General features: G+C 36.3%; 1 protein-coding gene across 4 annotated transcripts in view; it reads right to left on the reverse strand.

Moving 5' to 3' along the window:
- The window catches only part of PICALM (phosphatidylinositol binding clathrin assembly protein), a 70,727-nt gene that overhangs the window by 7,111 nt on the left and 45,912 nt on the right, over positions 1-17,704 (reverse strand). For 2 of the 4 annotated variants that reach the window (XM_085306250.1, XM_085306248.1), the window contains exons 13-19: positions 9,437-9,544; positions 8,212-8,343; positions 8,098-8,128; positions 7,128-7,227; positions 5,579-5,602; positions 3,334-3,393; positions 959-1,063 (exon numbers count right to left, since the gene is read on the reverse strand). In XM_085306250.1, coding sequence (XP_085162376.1) covers positions 959-1,063; positions 3,334-3,393; positions 5,579-5,602; positions 7,128-7,227; positions 8,098-8,128; positions 8,212-8,343; positions 9,437-9,544 — 560 coding nt within the window. Of the gene's footprint in view, positions 1-958; positions 1,064-3,333; positions 3,394-5,578; positions 5,603-7,127; positions 7,228-8,097; positions 8,129-8,211; positions 8,344-9,436; positions 9,545-14,216; positions 14,367-17,704 lie in introns of all 4 variants that reach the window. The other 2 variants (XM_085306251.1, XM_085306249.1) reach the window with 2 other exon arrangements.

Consider the following 17,704-nt stretch of genomic DNA (forward strand, 5'->3'; position numbering starts at 1 on the left):
AAGTTTGCAAGACAAGAAAGTATGAATTCAAACGTCAATATTCAAAAAGGCTGGATCTTATCAAGTTTCAAAGCTAAACATCACAGTGCCCCTTCAACACACTCTTATTCTAGAAGGTAAGTTATGAATCTATAAGCAATTTATCATGAGAAGCAGAAGAGCAGTTTAAGGAACATATCATTTAACACAACACACTTTAGCTACTGGTATCTTCACCAGGCTGTAAATTCGATCTTCTGCAAAAATGAGGAATATAAYGTCCTTTTGAGAATACAATGCTTAAAACTAGATCATTGTGGTGTAAGACTGAGGAACAGCCAGTAGCAGCAATGCAGGTGTGAGGCTGGAGTTTTCCAGTTTGATATGATCTTTCCATACCCAACTATAACATTTGTAGACTTACAAAAGTTGTATGTCCTATTTGACCCCTGCAATAGGCTGTAATACAAACACACAGCTTACACAAAGATTTTTCTTTACAGAAGTGCCAGATTTCATTACTCTGTATTTGTAAAAGTATTAGTTTATGACAGGTTAGGGGACTAGTGCCAGATACAATTCAGAAAAAGCTGCAATAACATAATCTCACATAAAGCCAGTCTTACAAGAAAAGCAGCAGAGAACATGAACTTTGGGGAAGACTCTCTTCAGCAAACGGCAAGTGTATGTGTAGTATTATCCTTTTGCTAAAGCACAGAGAAAGGCAATCATGCTCCCAGAATCATACTACTGGGGTGGGGGGAGTCTCAAGAAGCTTTCTTTTTGCTTTTATAGAACAAACTTTATGCCACCAGCCTGGAAACATGCAGCAAAGAACTAAGCATTTCATAATCTAGCAGGCTTGTCCAATACATTTCTTCAACACAAAAAAATACTAATTTTCTTTTTTCTTTCTTTTTTTTTTTTTGAAGACATCTGGACCAGGTATGATTTGTTTCTAGTTATTAAGTATACACACCTGTGCTCCTGGTACAGGGCCAAAAGGGTTTGGTGATCTCATGACTGGCTGACTGTATATTAAAGTTGGCTGTGTCATTACTGGTATGCCTCCCATCTGTGATGGCTAAAAAATAAAAATAAAACAAAACATCAGATCACACATAGCATTAATACACCACAAGTGCTGAAGGAGAGTAAGGGGAAGAAGGAAATGGTAAATGRGTGAAGAGTCTTGTTCATATTTGATATATGCAACCATAAGACATTCCTAAGGTATTCTCCAAATAAAGTTACTAGATAGAAAATTACAGCCTTTTTAAGGAATATTCACATTAATGACCRAGTCCATTTAACCTTCTGCTGCCTCCTCCTGCTCCAAGAACATTTGTAACACTAAAACGCCTTGATACAAGCCTTTGTGCTGGTCCTTGTGGCCCCAAACTGATGTCTGACAACACTTCCATTTCCGGGTCTTTGAGAGCACAAGATGACAGTTTTATGAGTGTCAAAGCAGAGTTGACTGAGACCTTGAGAAAACTTAGAAATGATATGCATGTACTGTAAGTAAATGATATGTAAAAATAATGTTAATTCATTATGCAATAAAGCTAAAGTGCTACTGAGACTGTGGCTGTGCCGCATTAAGAGTTTATCACATATTCATGGTCTTAGAAGTAAGGTTTAATTTCACTTAAACTCTCATCTCTGCTGCTGCTTTTGGCGTTCCACCCAGACTTAGGTTGATGTTCAGCAGCACCGCTGCAAAGTGGTCCCCATTCCAAACAGGTTTTCCTTGTCAGATCCTAGTACTCCTTTTATCATGCCAAGCAGCTGTTCCAATAGCCATATGGTGAACTCATTCAAAGTGACCCTGACAAAAATATCCTACAAAAATTAAGTTAAAATAACTGTTAGCACAACGAAGCAATGGCCAGGCAATACTCAAGTCAGCAACGGTACTCATCAGATGGTCTGCCCAGGCAGGCCCTCACTGACAGAAAAGTGTGCTACTATATCTCTGTTTAGAGGTGGTCAAGTCTAGAACCCTATGGTACATACTATTGCTTTGGGGAAAAAAAGATATATCCACAAAGGCTGCAAGATGGATCAAAATATCAGAGAACACTAGTGTTAAGTGCCTTGAATCAAGCTTGTGCGAACCAGGGCAGTTTTTAGATGAGCTCTAAAGCCCACTGGTGTTGGCAGGTCGYTCCTCAAGGGCCAATGTCATCCTGCTGCTCACGTTGTGAGCTTTTGCACAAGTAATAGAAACTCAAGAGCCACAGTGCTATGGCTTCTCTCAATTCCAGTTTCCATTTTATATTAAATTTAAATCTCATGGTGAGAGCTGCTTTAGGAAATACACAGGATCAGTTTTTAAACACAGATGTTAGGTTCCCCAGTCTTATTACAGAATTTCTTATGAAAACAACACAATACACAGCTGAATCAAAACAACTGAGGAAGTGCTCTTCAGGTCTTCAGTGCAAAGTTGTGCAGGTTAAATTTGAATTAACACTGAAGGTAGTTTAAAATAACCACCTTGACTTTGCACAGAACATAGCACAGCAGTTGATGGATGGGTAGCAGAAAACAACAGACACTCCAAATAGACCCTCAGGAGCTTCTGTTGTTCACTTTCTATGCAAGCTACAAATGATTAACCTAAGTTGATTATTGAAGCATTTTTAGCTTATCTTTATTATATAGATTTGCAAACCATTTAACAGAATAATTGTTCTGAGAAAATTCTCTTCCCCTTTATTCACCCAGCACAGCTCTGCTACATCAATACCACTACATCAATAAGGAAGAGTTAGAGCACATTATTTCAGAAATATATATATTTAAAATAACATCAAGACTTTGAACAGCTATTTAGAGCAACAGACAGCAAGGCTGGGTCCAAGTAAAAGAACTTTTGGTATCAGTGGTTCAGAAAGAGATGCAATTCTCAGCTGACACCACTACACGACAGTGTCACAAACTTGCAGTTTCATGGCATTTATCATTACAAGTTAAGTTKTGCTGGGATTAGGAGCAAGTATCTAAGGATGGTTTCACTTCACAGGTAAAATATTCCTGTTGTAAATGTAGCTGTATTTACATAGTACACTTATTTCTACACCAAAAAAGCCCATGAAGAATAGATACAGTCTAAATAAGAAAGAAGTTAATGAAAGACTAGGTGAGAAAAGAATAGGCAGACTTGAATTTCAGATATAAACCAGACTACACTACTGCAGAAAACTAGGATTTAATAATTTAGTGAGGAATAAACCAATAGAGCCGAAATTCAGACTTGAGCAAAATAGTCTGGAGAAATGACTGCCAGCACACTTGATGTTCTCCATACTCCAAGCACTCAAATCATACACAGRAAGTTCTACTTACCATCCCATAGCCCATCATTCCTGTTGGTGTCGTAGCAGGGTATGCCATTACAGGTGGTGCCTAGTGCAAAAAGAAACCGTGATGAACTGAAAGAAGGGGTCAGCTGCATACCGATAACACCCCGCTTTTATGAAGCGCTGCAGCTGATTCTTAAATTACAAATATAGCAGAGTGAATTTACACTTAATAGAATTTGAAGTCTTGTATTAAAATGCATCCAAATTATTTCAGATTAAGTACAATACCTAAACTAAAGCCTCTGGAAGATCTTGACAAATGTAAAATTATAGATTTACTGTTATTATGTTAGGATTCTGGCTGACTAATCTAAATTGACAACTACAGTTCTCTCAGTATCTAGTTTAAGGGCATAGTATGATACGTCTAGAGAAATACTTTAGAAAAGATTCAAGAATGGGAAGTATGTCTTGAAGCACAGRAGATACGCATTTAACTTTCAAAATCAGAACTAATGGTGCACAAAGCATCTTAAGAGATCAAATTTTAAAGACTTAAAGGCCCAATTACCATTGCTTTTGCAGGTATTASAGGAGTTCCCTTTTTAGGCAGTAGGTACATGCTATGGGGATTTTCCTACCATGCTTCAGCACAACTGCAACTCTAACATCTAACGGTTGGAATGGTAACACGCTTCACTTGTCTCTTGTTCAACCTCAAATAAATCTAGATGATAGGATAAATAATTAGTTCTAAAGCTATGGTGGTATCACTCACTAAAGTCAAAGGAGACACAGCTCCAGCAACAGTTTATATCTAGGTTGAACATGTGAATCTGCTCCTTTACATTCCTTCTCATCCACCCAGTACAGCAGTYAGTACACTCAATTCAAATAGGTTAAAAGTCCTCTTAATATTTTGCAGGTATGTTTCTATTAACCTCAACCTAAGTTAGCTTTTAGAAAGTTGCAAAAAAAAAAAAAATTGTCAACAGAAATCTGAACCTGCATTTTGTAAACAATTTAGCAACGTATATGTAAAACAGCTGATAACTCTTAGAAAGAAGCTGTAGAAAAATATATTAAAGACTCTTCTTCACATCATAGCCATATTCTTTGTTTTTCAGTCTTATCTTCCACTTTCTAAATTAGTATACACTTTTACAAGGATAAAAAAGTTCTCTTAGACTGTAATTTGGTGAAGTATTCAGGTAACTTGCTGCTGTCTATCCACACTCCACTTCGTGTTACTTATTTTTAAAGATGAGACTAACTTCCACATTCTTTGCTGTTGAGAATACAGTTCATAAAAGGACAAGCAAAGATATCTTTTGGAATACGCAGCTTTGTGGTACAGGGAAAGATACAAACAGGGAATCAACAGAATATTCATAATATTAGATCAATGAAGCAGATAAACTTCAAGAATAGATCATTAGCAAAGCTGCTTCTGAATTCAGTTCTAATGTATCAGCTGCCTTTTCACAGAGGGCAGGCAATATTGCCAACATTAATTGCTATTAAAATAGATAATTTTTTGATCAAGTATCATCTAGACTGTTTACTATCTAAGCATTTCTTATTTTTTTTTAATGTTTCTTCAGGTACCCACACCTACATACAAAACATACTGACTAAAACTTTTTGAACACTTGAGTATGGACCTACCGTCCTTTATTTACAGAGATACCCTGAAATGAAAACAGAATACAGGGAAAGACCAATATCACTGTTGTCACAATGAAAAAAACCTCTTGATGTGAAGGACTAAATTCCTCAGATAGCAAGCCCAAGTTATTTATTGCTTGTCATTTGTAAACTGTCAGCATGGATTTACTTATTTTAGATGAGTACAAACGATATATTGGTCTCTCCCCACTAAAAAAGAAATTCAAGATCTACCACAAATGTGGATCAAGTGCCAAGAATAACAGAAGCCTGTGAGATTTCATGCAGTTATTCAAACACAAACATCTTATCTCCATTCAAAATTCACCAAGTGCATTAAAGGCAGCACAGACACACATCCCAGCTATCTGCCAGCAAATGGTACAGTTTAAAGCAAGGAAAAATAATTTTGGTATTTCCCATGCCATCATTCGAGTCAAGAGCCTGCAGAACACCTATGAAGATCATATATGCTAGGAAAAGCTCAAATTTTCGGCACACCAAAGATTTTTAAAATGAGAAATGTGTAAATAGCAAGAAGGTTATGAGATTCTGCTACAGCAGTGGTTAATATCAGCATGCCAGTTGATTGCAAAAAGGCTGTGGGTTGTTTCACTTACGTATTGTGGAAAATGCATGCCATTCTGTATTTCCCAGGGAAAACAATTACATAATGCAATAACACTGGATTAGAAGCAAATACTTACACAACAGAATATACACAGATAGCATTTTAGTTCACAAATACATTAAATGTCTACCCCAACATATTTTTGCAATTCATTTACTGAAGCAACACACATTTTGCGATACTGTCAGGGTTAACAGGTCTGAAATTGTTTTGCATAGTCCATTTATTTGGTATATGCCTTTTTTTTCCAAAGACAAGAAAGCCTTGTTTTCAAAAGCATATGTAGGAAGCAGCAACAGCTCCACAATAAATAGACCAGCAGAGCAAAACAAAGTTTTTATTTTTTTCTTCCTAATTACTTTTATTTCAAGAGTTTTGAATAAAAAAAAGGTTTTGCAGGAAGAGAAAAGCCTCAACAGTATCTCTAAACAATAAAAGCTGTTAGAGGTAATGACTTGTCACAAGAAGATGTATTTATAAGACAAATTATTGAACAGATCAAGCACACAAGTAAATTCAAACCACCAGTCAATAAGCAGGTGAGTAAATTATGGTTTCTACAACATCTGCCCATATTTCAGTGATGTCCCCAAACAYTTCCCCCCAAATAAGAGATTTTAGCTAGTAATGGCCACTCTATAGGGAAGCAGCAGCAGCAGATCTGGAAAGATAGCTTTCTCTTTCCAAATCCGCAATATTATATTAAATTGCCAGTTCAGCCTCCCTCAGTCATTTGCAGTCAGATGCAACAGATCCCAGGGAACTTTGTTACATGTTCTGTCAATGTACAAAACACGTACATTCTTCAGGTAATCAGTGAATGTGTGAGTAGGATTCACATATAGAAAATGTTCCATCAGCACTGTGAAAACTACTCAAGTAAACGCTTACCCTTCCTTTTAACAGGTACATTAAGAACAGATTGTGTCAGGAAAAATGCAACAAAACTCCTCACCAATATGACATGTTACAAGTAATATAAAACAGGAAAAGTTCAGTTGATGACCAAACTGACAGGTATTAAAAATAAGTCCACATATCAATGCTGGAAAGCAGTAGTTAAAGAAAGCTATCCCACATCACTACAGACACCACTACTGGTATCACAGGATAAATCTCTTGCCCCTCTCTCTACCCAGAGCAAGCTAACTCTTGTCATGTAATACAGGTTTAACACAGCCCAATGTGTTAAGAACATGCTTTTCACACTTCCACTCATCTACACTGAAAAGTAGACCACTAGAATTCCAGTTTTATGTCAGTTTAGCGAAATACAAAGGGAGCTATCTTACCTTAAGATAAGATGTTCAAGTACTACTCTCAAGTTTCCACTGAACTTACATGTTGCATTGTAAACTATTTACTCTAACTGCACATCTGAGAAAAACAAATCCAAGCAGTACTTATCTCAAACTGACCATTTACTCATTTTGTCTTCACTTTTTTACTGCAACTACAGATAGTCTCCAAACTTGTTACATAGCAGTCTGTATATTTAAATCACAGAACTCAGCATTTTAAAATGCATATTTGCTTACCAATGTTGGTGCATTCCATGCAGTGGTAGGTGCAATTTTGGGTTGCCAGTTGGAACCACCTGTTAGTTTCTTTTCACCTGGTTGAGTCCAATTTACATCACTTCAAATAAAATTAAGAATTGTTAGAAAACACTGGATTTGCTTTAAAATCTCCCTCAGATAAATACTAAGCATTTCCTCTTGGAAACATGACATCATTCTTTGTCAGTGAAGAAGCTCATTTAAGAAAGGCATTAAAAAAAAGTGTCTTATGATGACTTGTTTTGGCTAAATTAAGTTGTCCAACATGACCACTTCAGTTTCATCTAAGCTCAATCAAGTTCCCCAGAACTTTCTCAAGTTAGTTAACCTAGCTCGTTTTTTCTTAGGTACAGGTAAGCTATTCAGGAGTAACTACATACTAGATTTCTGAATGATTTCAAAGTAGACTCAGACTGTATTCATAGACCTGAAATATGCTGATCACATTCTCATCTTTCCTGCTAGAGCAATTGTTCACTGCAGTAGTTCCCCAGGGACAGCTGTTATTGAATAGGCTCTGCTTTGAAATTTATTTTTCTAGCGGTCAACTACAAGTCTGAGGCTGTGATTCCACAATCATTAATACAGCTCTAAACACACCCAGATCATACAGAAGTACTCTTATTTAAAAGATGCACTACAACTACATACAACTACAATGAAGTATTTTGATGAACTGTTTTACTAAATATACACAAAGCCTCAAGGGAATGGGAGCCAGGAGTCAAGACACCTTGTCTGTTATCACTGTCACCACCACTCAGCCTAGGGTCACTTTCAAACAATGGTCAACAATTCACTGTATCTTATCTGAAAAAGGAAAACACTATTCCAATCAGGTGCTTTGAAGGTTAACATAAGATTATCATTTATTGGTCTGAACCCATACTTTCATAAAATTTTACTATCAAAAAGTCAAAATTTGCAAGCTTTGATTAAGAGTACTCACTTTTTAGTAGTTCCATTTCCAATGCCCAAATCTGCGACAAAGTAAAAAAGATATTATTAAAATTCTATTCATTCAAAATAATTAAGTATTTATCTGTTAGTGTTTAATACTTACTGCCTACAAGATTGGCTAAAGATGAATCCAGATCATCTGACACTAATTTGTTAGGTGGTACTTTGGCAACTGGAAGACTCTGGTTTTGAGAGGCCACTGTTGGTTTTAGGAGACCACCTAATTCATCAAAACCTTTGAATGACAAACAAAATAATTCCAGTTAGGTTTAGCTCAGTTGGTTAGAGCATGGTGCTAATAATGCCAAGGTCATGGGTTCAATCCCCGTATGGGTCACTTGTTTCCCTGCTGTGCAGAGGGGCTGGACTAGATGATCTCCAGAGGTCCCTTCCAACCTTACTGATTCTATGATTTTATGACTTAAACCATAAGCAGCCCATGAATGATGTCACATTCAGTTAAAGAGAAATCAAGCTCAGAACAAAGGTTAAAATATGAAACTTAATCTAGTAATGATACAATACACAAGAGAATTAAAACAATTAAGCCTCTGGATAAAAGAGATTTACTGAAGAAAGGAATAGCTATTTTTAGATTTCATTTTAACTAGTCTACATACATTCAACTGATTTATATGCAATAGATTCATTACAACAAAGCAATCAAAATACNAAAAAAAAAAAAAAAAAAAAAAAAAAGACCTAAAGAACTTAAGTCTTATCAGAATGTATGTCTTTTCTTTTTGCAGATGTCTGGTTTGCCCAGAGTTCAATGTCAAAAAACAGTATCAAAAGACCAGACAGCATCTACTTTCCAGATGTTCAAAAGGACAAAAAGAGTACCCAATATGTTTGTTATTTTAATTAACTGGGTAAATTTCACAATTTATCTTACATGACCATTTTCTGAAAATAATCTCGGCACTCAAAAAATAAGGCATAGTAAATGTTGCACAGCTGTAGAAAATTAAAAAGCAGCTTTAACTACCTCTTATGATCACATTTTACAAATAATTTCAGTTGACAGCACATATAAACAAAGAAGCTATTCACTGTATAAAGATTTACACACATAAAAGATTTAAGTGAAGGATATCAACGTAAACTTTTCAGCACAATTCATGTAGGAGCAGTCAGTAAGGAAATGTTATTTGATTATCAAGTAAAAAAATATGGATGAGGAATGCTGCTATTGACCTTTTATGTCAGCTTTCCTTTCCTCAGTTCGAACATGGTCACAGCAGTATGAGTAAATACAAATTAATACAAAAAGCTTTATACCTCAAGAATAAGAGAAAGGACATATGTCATCTATTTGAATATCTTACCACCAGAATCTAGAACCACATTAGAAGACTTGTTTCCAAATACAGACTCAAAGTCAACATTAAGGCCAGCTGATGGCTGTGGTTGAGCAACAGGAGAAGGAGTGAACCCTGGCGGGGAAAAAAAGATAAAAGGTTAATTGTTTTTTATACAACATTTACCATAAATCCACCTTCTTTATGCAAGACAAATCAAAAAAGATGCAATTGAAGTACTGCAGAAAGTTTAGAAATACCTCAAAGGCCCAGACTACTCCCTGACATGTAAAGGCATGTAGGGAAAGAGCTGGAAGCAGTTCATTCAAAATTATTCCTCCAAAGAAAGTTTTTGTTTGAAGAAACAGGACAGATGAACTACAAAAGGCTCTCTCCCCCTCTCCCTTCCCCTTCCATTGCTAAGTCTCTAGTCTAGCTGTTCATATAATCCTCATTCTTTCTCCACCTACTCACAATAAATCTATTAGAAAAATAATCACTTTGCCTCTGTAGAAAAAGAAGCACACTGAGTTTACAATCTTTTTCAAAACTACCTGCCTGAAGATTATTCCTGCCCTCTCTTATATTAGAGGAACAGCTCTCCTTCTTAGATACATCCGGAGCAAGATCCACACTATGGCAAGATGCCTCACTAATACGTAACAACTAGTCATGACTTCCATTATATACTGCTAATACCATTATATTAGTTTAAATTATTAATTTAAATCAATCACAATTAATTTTATAACTAGGCTTTTTGGACCCACATTTTGCAGAAGACCATGTTTAGCAATGAAGTTTTTAGTAATATGGCAAGATAGTGGAAGTTTTACCTCCCATTCTTGCCAAAACTTACTCAATTCGTCTCCTTCTGTGCATCTGTAAAACAGATGTAATCTGCTGGTCAAGTATTCTCCAAATACTACACATCTCTCTTCCTCCAATACTCTGAAAACACTGTACAGCAAAGCACTAGCTGCTTTACACTAATACCACACCAAAAGCTGGTGGTACAGCAATATGAAAATGAACACTATTTGTTTCTAAAAATCTCATTTTTTGATTTTTATATATACACATGCACACAAGTCTATGCATACCTGCATAGAACATGTAAAACACCTTGATAGTTAGACACTTTCAGTTGTAGCTATTCCTTCATATGGAAAGCATCAAAAAACACAATGCAATCTGAAACGCAGCTTTTCTAGTTTCTAACACACACTGATGGTACAAAGAAATAAAAAGGATCACAATTACTTCAACAGTAAAATATTTCAGTGGGCAGAAACAGCCAAAGAATATCTTTGGTGTTTATTTTAGCTTGCTGTGACAGCATCTCATTTCAGCCTTACCATTTTCATGCAATAAACTGCATTTCACCTAAAAATTAGTAAGTATAGGATGCTTTCTTGAATATGAACTTCACAGAACCACCAAATTTGGATTACCTGCTCCTTCCAATACTATTTGTCTCAAAGAAACATGCAACTCAGCTTGAAGGCAACCACCTCTAAGCACTTGAACAATTTACCTTTTATTAAATATAAGTCATAGAACAATGCATAGCAAGATAAAGGAAGTAGTAATGTGAGAAAAGATAGAGGATAAACAAATGAGTACCTTTATAGCAAGTATACTATAAAGTTGCAGCAAACCATCTCAGAGACTATGAACTGCAGAGAATTCCTTAGAAAAATCACATCTGTATAAACAGAAATTCTTGACTTACAATAGCTCACATCTTTCTTCAGAAAACTGAAGACTTAACTACCACAAACTAATACTCTGCTCTCATATTTTAGGATGTTCAAGCTGTATGGAGATAACTAGGTAAGATAAGCCAGAGGACAAAGCAATACATGGGACTCAAATGAGTCAGTCATGTGAAGAGAACAAATCCTCCTCCTCACTATCTACCACCAATCCAGAGCATGTTGTCTAACATGAGTATTTCACAAGGTGCAAAATAAAAGCACTATTTTTAGCCCTGAAGTCAGTATTTTTAAAGGGAGTTCTACTGAGAGAACAAAATAACAGGATCAACAGGTAGCAATCATTCTAATTTTTGGACATGCAAACTAAAGAATCACAGTATTCAATCACTTCATTAAGTTAGTGTCTTTGAATAAAAGCTAGCTAAACCAAAACGATGCCCTTAAGCATCAACTCCTGCACAAATCACACAGGATATTCCTAAACCTTGCATAGCAGTAAAGTTAATAAGCCATCTAAACCAGATTGAACAGGGAGTGTTACCTGCCAAGGCCACCTAACAAACATCAACATGGTATCCCTGAATCAGCATCGTACTGGATTACTGCACAGACTTTACCAAGCTGCACAAATAACCTCTAAGTTAATGCAGCTGACATCTTTAAACAGTGCACTAAATACAAAGCTTTGCAACAGAACAGGAGAGATGCAATGTATCAACAAAAATGCCAAAAGCAGTGASAACATCCAAAACATTATCTTAAGGCAGAGTAAGGTGAGAAGATATTTGTAACATGAAAGTCCTTCATTTGGTATGAATAGTATGTAAACTAGATGAGACCTCAAAATGAAGATACTTGTTTTACATTTAGGCTACATAAGCATTAGTTTAGTACATAGTGGAAAAAAAAAATACACCATTTGTAACACACCTCACAGAAACAGCATTACATGAATCAAAATTAGAGCCAACGTGACAAACGTACTTCTGTAGCTAACAAGTACATCTACTAGCTCTAGGTACACAACACATTCAAACATCTGTGTTTGTGGTAAGACTGTATCCCATTACCTACCTCCAAATAGACCAGCTACAGAAGAAGGCTCATTGCAGAAATGAGAAGCATTAGGGTAAGCTTGAGGACCACAAAAAGAATCTGACAAGGCATATCACACAAGAGAGAAAGCCAGGAAAGGAGAAGAGGGAGAGTTACAGAAAGAGAACCAAGATATACTGTTTATTTGCTATTCAAAAAAAAAAAAAAAATTAATTTCACCTTAAAGTCAGTCTATAAAAACCACATATACTCAAATGACATGGAAGCAAAAGAACTAAATTAATGCATCAGACACACAGTAAGAAACAAGTTCACATCATCTAACACAGAAGGGAAAAAGTATGGTTTCAAAATTACAGCTATAATAGGATAATTTTTTTTTTCCAAAGCAAATGCCATGTTTTACACCAGGGAGACAAGTGTAAAAGCTTCAAGGCATTTTTCTTATACCTGAAGTATAACGATACAGCCCAAGAGTGGATTCATATTTGGTTGCCACAAAGGGATTTAGTTCAGTAAATGGATTGTAATGATCTAAAGAACCAGAAAGAATTATTTTAAATCCATATTCGCATTACCATAGCACTTTTGGGGGGCTAGAAATTGAAACTGCACTAACATTTCACAGATCAGTCTGTCAGTAAAAAAATCACAGTAACTTGTTATGTAGCCTGAAAAATGAGACTTTGGAAGGCCATCCACTTTTATTCAGGCCATCCACYTCCAGTCACTTTGAGGCTGTAGTCTGAAGAACACTGTGCAAAGCTGTGGGCTTCACAAACCCCACCTGGATGCTTGTTCAGAGCCCTTGCCAGCCACAGCTTTTTGTGCAACTACCGAACGAACTGACTGAATAACCCTGCCAACCTTCCTCTCTGTCCCACCAAACCTGTCCTCCACTACCCAAAAACCCCACTCACCCACCCTAAAAAAAACCCAAAAAGCACAAAACACTCTTGCATCCAAAATTATTATTCCATGTTTGCATGCAGCCATACAACTTTTACTGCAAGCATGGGAAAGATAATAGAAGCATGGACAGGATTATTATGTAGTAGTACCAGCTTAAAGCATTTTTAAGTTACTGCCTCAACCAGCTAATGTTCCCTGTGAATTCAGGAGAGAAGCACCCAGCATGGATTTCTCATGCGCTGAAGGCTCTCGTCTCTTTCTCCACTAAGCAAAGATGAGCAAGGAAACTAGCCAGCCAGGGTGACAAAATTTAGGTGGCAYGAACCCAAGTTCTGTCTTACGGGAGCCTGGAGTCTTCTGACAGCAATTCTAACAAGGTTCAAACTGCAAAACGAAAACCGTTTTGGTGCAGCAAGACAAGACTGTCTTCAAATCCAACCTCACTTCCCAGGTCTGTTTATGTAATTAATCCGGTATTTACTCTAAGAAAGCCAGCAGCTCTTCATACTGAAAAGTAATCCAGTTACTGTGTACTCTCACCAACAGAGATTTTAGATGGATCTACAATTACAGCCATGCTGAAACACCCCAAAACCCAGTTTAACATTTTTAAAAAGGTGAGTCTTTAGGTGATTACCTATTAGGTGAAGAGTTTGAGTAGACCATATACCAGAAAAAAGAAGTATGGCTTTTGATTAGTTTTTGTTGCTATCACAGGGAAAAAAAAAAGAAAAAAAAATCTACCAAAAAAGGTGGACTAAGCTCCTATGTCTAAAGAGAATTTTATAACCCAAGGAATATTGAAGGCAGCATTTTCTTTCCTCTTTCTCCTTCAAACACAAGAGACTTTCACTGTGTAAAAACCTCTACTGTAACTTTAAGTTTCTTTACATGTCCCAAGAATATGTATAGCAAGAACACCAGCTAGGTACTCAAGCAAGAATTTTAATACTACATTTATGGCACAATTACTAAATCAAGTTCTAAAATAGAACAAAACTAGTCCCAAATGACTAGGTTCTAGTTTCTGAGAAGTCCCAAAATTATACTTTAGAAACTCATATAACTTAAAAAAAAAAAAAAAGAAAATAAGAAATCAGTTTAAAATGGTACTTTACCAACAAACATTTCATGTGTGGGTGTCCTACTGGTGAAAGTGGATACATCAGAAGACACAGACAGATGAGCAGCATCGTTAGTTTTTGTAAGGAAAGGATTTAGGTTTGGAATGGCATCATCAACACTATCAACAGTAGCAGAAAAAGGATCTGTTCAATTCCAGACAGCAAGAGAAAGAAGAAAAGGGAGATTGATTTAGTTACATGTTGCTTCTCAGATCTAGAGGAGTAAGAAGAGTTTTAGAGAGTGTAGGAAGTATAGTTTTTTCTTGATAGCTCTAAATTTGGGATGACCTAGTTCAATTTAAAATTGTCCAGAATTATCCATTCTCTGCTCAGGAAAAATACTATGAGTTTTAACTAGTTATTTAAATTAATATCATCTTKGTCTTATAAGGCATGCTTTTTCCACAGTATATTTTATAAAGAAAAAGAACATGTTATCTCTTGGTAGACAAAATCAGTTCTTGCTTTGCTCATTTGTACCCTGATAYTCAAAACAAATTCTCTGCATCAGTGAGCATCTCCTAGCGTAACAGGATACCAAATGCTAAATGAGCCTTCTAGGCAACATCATGCTACAGATATCTAAAAATAAATATCTCTATCTCATATTTTAAAGATTATTTAATAGAAATAACAGAATTATTAAAATAACATGTTAACATATAAAATAAATATAAAATTGAGCTGTTAATCTGTACATTTCCTTCCACTAATCTCAGAACTGTGTTTATGGATTTTTTTTACTGTATTTCATTAAACACTATGAAGTTTTCTATAACTAAGAATACACTGAGGTATCATGACAAAAAGACATTCCTACTTGTAGCATCAGCAGCAACAAAATTGTTATAGGAACGCCATTAGCTGCGAGTAAAGAGTCTCTCCTTCCCAAGGGACAACAGTTAATGAGTAATCCAACGCTCCTTATCAAAGGCTCTCAGACAGTACAGGGGAAGGAAGAAAACACAGACTGATGTGAAAGACTTCCAGAGGTATAGAGGAGAGTTCCAAGTTTTCTTGGGGATGAATATCATTGCCRAGCTACAATAGTCTTATACTCTCAAGATCCAGTAAATAAGTAAGATAGGAGAGGYAGCCAGAATCACTTAACTGAGAAAAAGCAGTGTGGTTTAGCTGCCTGGCTTTGTTGCACATGAATCCTAATCCTAAACAAAAACTCCCTAATGAGATTAGCAAGAATTACATACAGCCCCCTACATGACTTTGCATTAACACAGTGCAAGAACTGCAACTTACTATTCTGGGAAATGCCACTATACAGGATTGTTTGAGTAACAGCTGTATGAGAGATTCCTTAAAGTATTTTGGTTCCCCCTTCTCCWCCCCCCCACCGCCCACTTTGCTAGGCAGTTTAGCGATTTCATCCACAGCTCTTGCAAATACTACCATGATGTAGTTAGCAGYTTCAAGCTGCAAGTTATATTTCCCTGCCAAAATCTAACCTCTTGGTTCTCAGCTGGAAATCTCACGCAACCTGATAAGAGGTAGCCTTCAGTCACCTRTAAGCCCTAAAGAAAATGAAATCTTGAAGCCATAAACGCGGTTTTCTTTRCAGGCTTGTATCTACTTTGATTTTCTGTAAGCTCAAGTTACCTTACACAATGAAGTGCTGACTTTAGACCCAGATTGTTTGGCTACATCTCAAGAATAACTGAAGTAGCTTGTAAGTCATTCAGCTGGCAGCATGAAGACGGCCAACGTTGAGCAAAGGATAAGCACCATATGCTAATACTGTACTGCACTACACAAGGGCAGTACCATACCAGGTATTGCTTTAGGTATGGTTTAAAGGCTAGTATTACTGCCCCTACTGCACTTGTGGACATGCCAAACATCTGCCATTGACTCCTTGCTTATAGGTATTGCTTTTAACTTTTTTTTTTTTTGCTATGAATGCTATTTTAGAAGCTATAGAACAACCAGCTCTGACAAAAGTCAGTTTATCCTTCAAGCAGTCCTTGTTGTTTTGGTTGCTGCTTCACATTCTTCTGATTTTCCTTATAACAGACAAAATCCAAAAACAGATAACTCAAGCTGTGATTATTTCTAAGTGGATCTATTTGTTTTTGTTTGGAAGTTTAGGTACAAGTTGGTAACTGGCAGATATACTAATYCAAATACAGAAGACATGGTCTTCAAACAATCCAAATAAACAACTCTGATAAAATAATATGAAAAAAAAAAAAAAAGAAAGTTTTACTGTATTTGTTTGAAACTACTATCCACTGGAATTACTTTACATATACACTCCACAGGAAAATTACAAGATACTCTGATCTCAAAGCTGGATATGGAATTTCTAATTTTGGCTAGCAGCACCGTGCACTACAACTCTAAGAGCATAACTTACACGAGCATCATGATATTCTAAAGCATTTTCAGATTCTCCACAGAGAAGAGTATGTCTCCTGACATACTGGTTCTAGCTAACATGTTTAATTTTGTCTGGGTCTCAAATTTCCCAAGCTCATGACAAAGAAAATTTAAAAATGAATTGGGCTTGGGTAATTTATATCCTTGCATACACAGATTAAGAAAATACTGTCTCTCCTACCAGCAATCCCTCAATTTTTCTAAAGTCAAAGCTTATCCTTGAAAATGCATATCATCTGTACATCAGCGGGAATCGCTCAGCACCTTCAGGTTATAATGAGCCATTAATGATTCAGGTGTGTTTAAAACAGTCATTTGAATTTTGCAAACTCCTACCTTTAACTTATCCAATTAGAAGCATTTTATCCAGGAGAATGACAAAGCATTTTTCTCCGCAACTCTTACAGTTTGGGAAATAAAAGTAAATCAAAAATAGGCAACTATATAACTCAACACATTCTCTGGGAGTCTAAACTCTTGAGCACTAAGGTTTTTTGAAGCAGAAATCTAAAGGAAGCAACCCAAATATAATGCCCTTCTAACAGTACATCCTGCTATTACACTCCTAAGGCTTGCTACATAAAATTATTAAATAGTAACTCATTGTAGGCTTACATTCCATTGCAAGTCTATACGTACCCAGTTTGACACCCTTAAAAAGTCACCATATACACCAAATACAAAATCATCATGTCAGAAAATTACCTAAGGGAGGGATGCTGCGCAGTGGTTAGAGCACAGGACTGGAAATAGTTCAGGTTCCATTCTTGGCTCTGCCACTGACTTGCCGCATGACTTCTGACAAGTCAGTTAATTGCTCAGATCTCCCCATCTGCAAAATGTGGAAAGCACTTCTTATCTACCTCACCTATGTGAAATGAGTGTTCAYGTTTGTAAAACTGAATAGATTTTTCTGGGGAGGATGAAAGGTAATACAAAAAGTACTCCTAGAATTTTAACCTAAAACTTCAGGAGACAGTCTGAAACCTTCATGACTAGTTAAATCTTAGAAGTTTTATCTTAGAAGTAAATCTTAATAGTGTGTCACTAGTAAGCAGATACATCAGCAACTGAAGTGTTTTTTTTTT

Source organism: Rhea americana, unplaced genomic scaffold (genome assembly GCF_003343005.1).
Source record: "Rhea americana isolate MKP2758 unplaced genomic scaffold, rheAme1 scaffold_235, whole genome shotgun sequence".
Taxonomy (NCBI): domain Eukaryota; kingdom Metazoa; phylum Chordata; class Aves; order Rheiformes; family Rheidae; genus Rhea; species Rhea americana.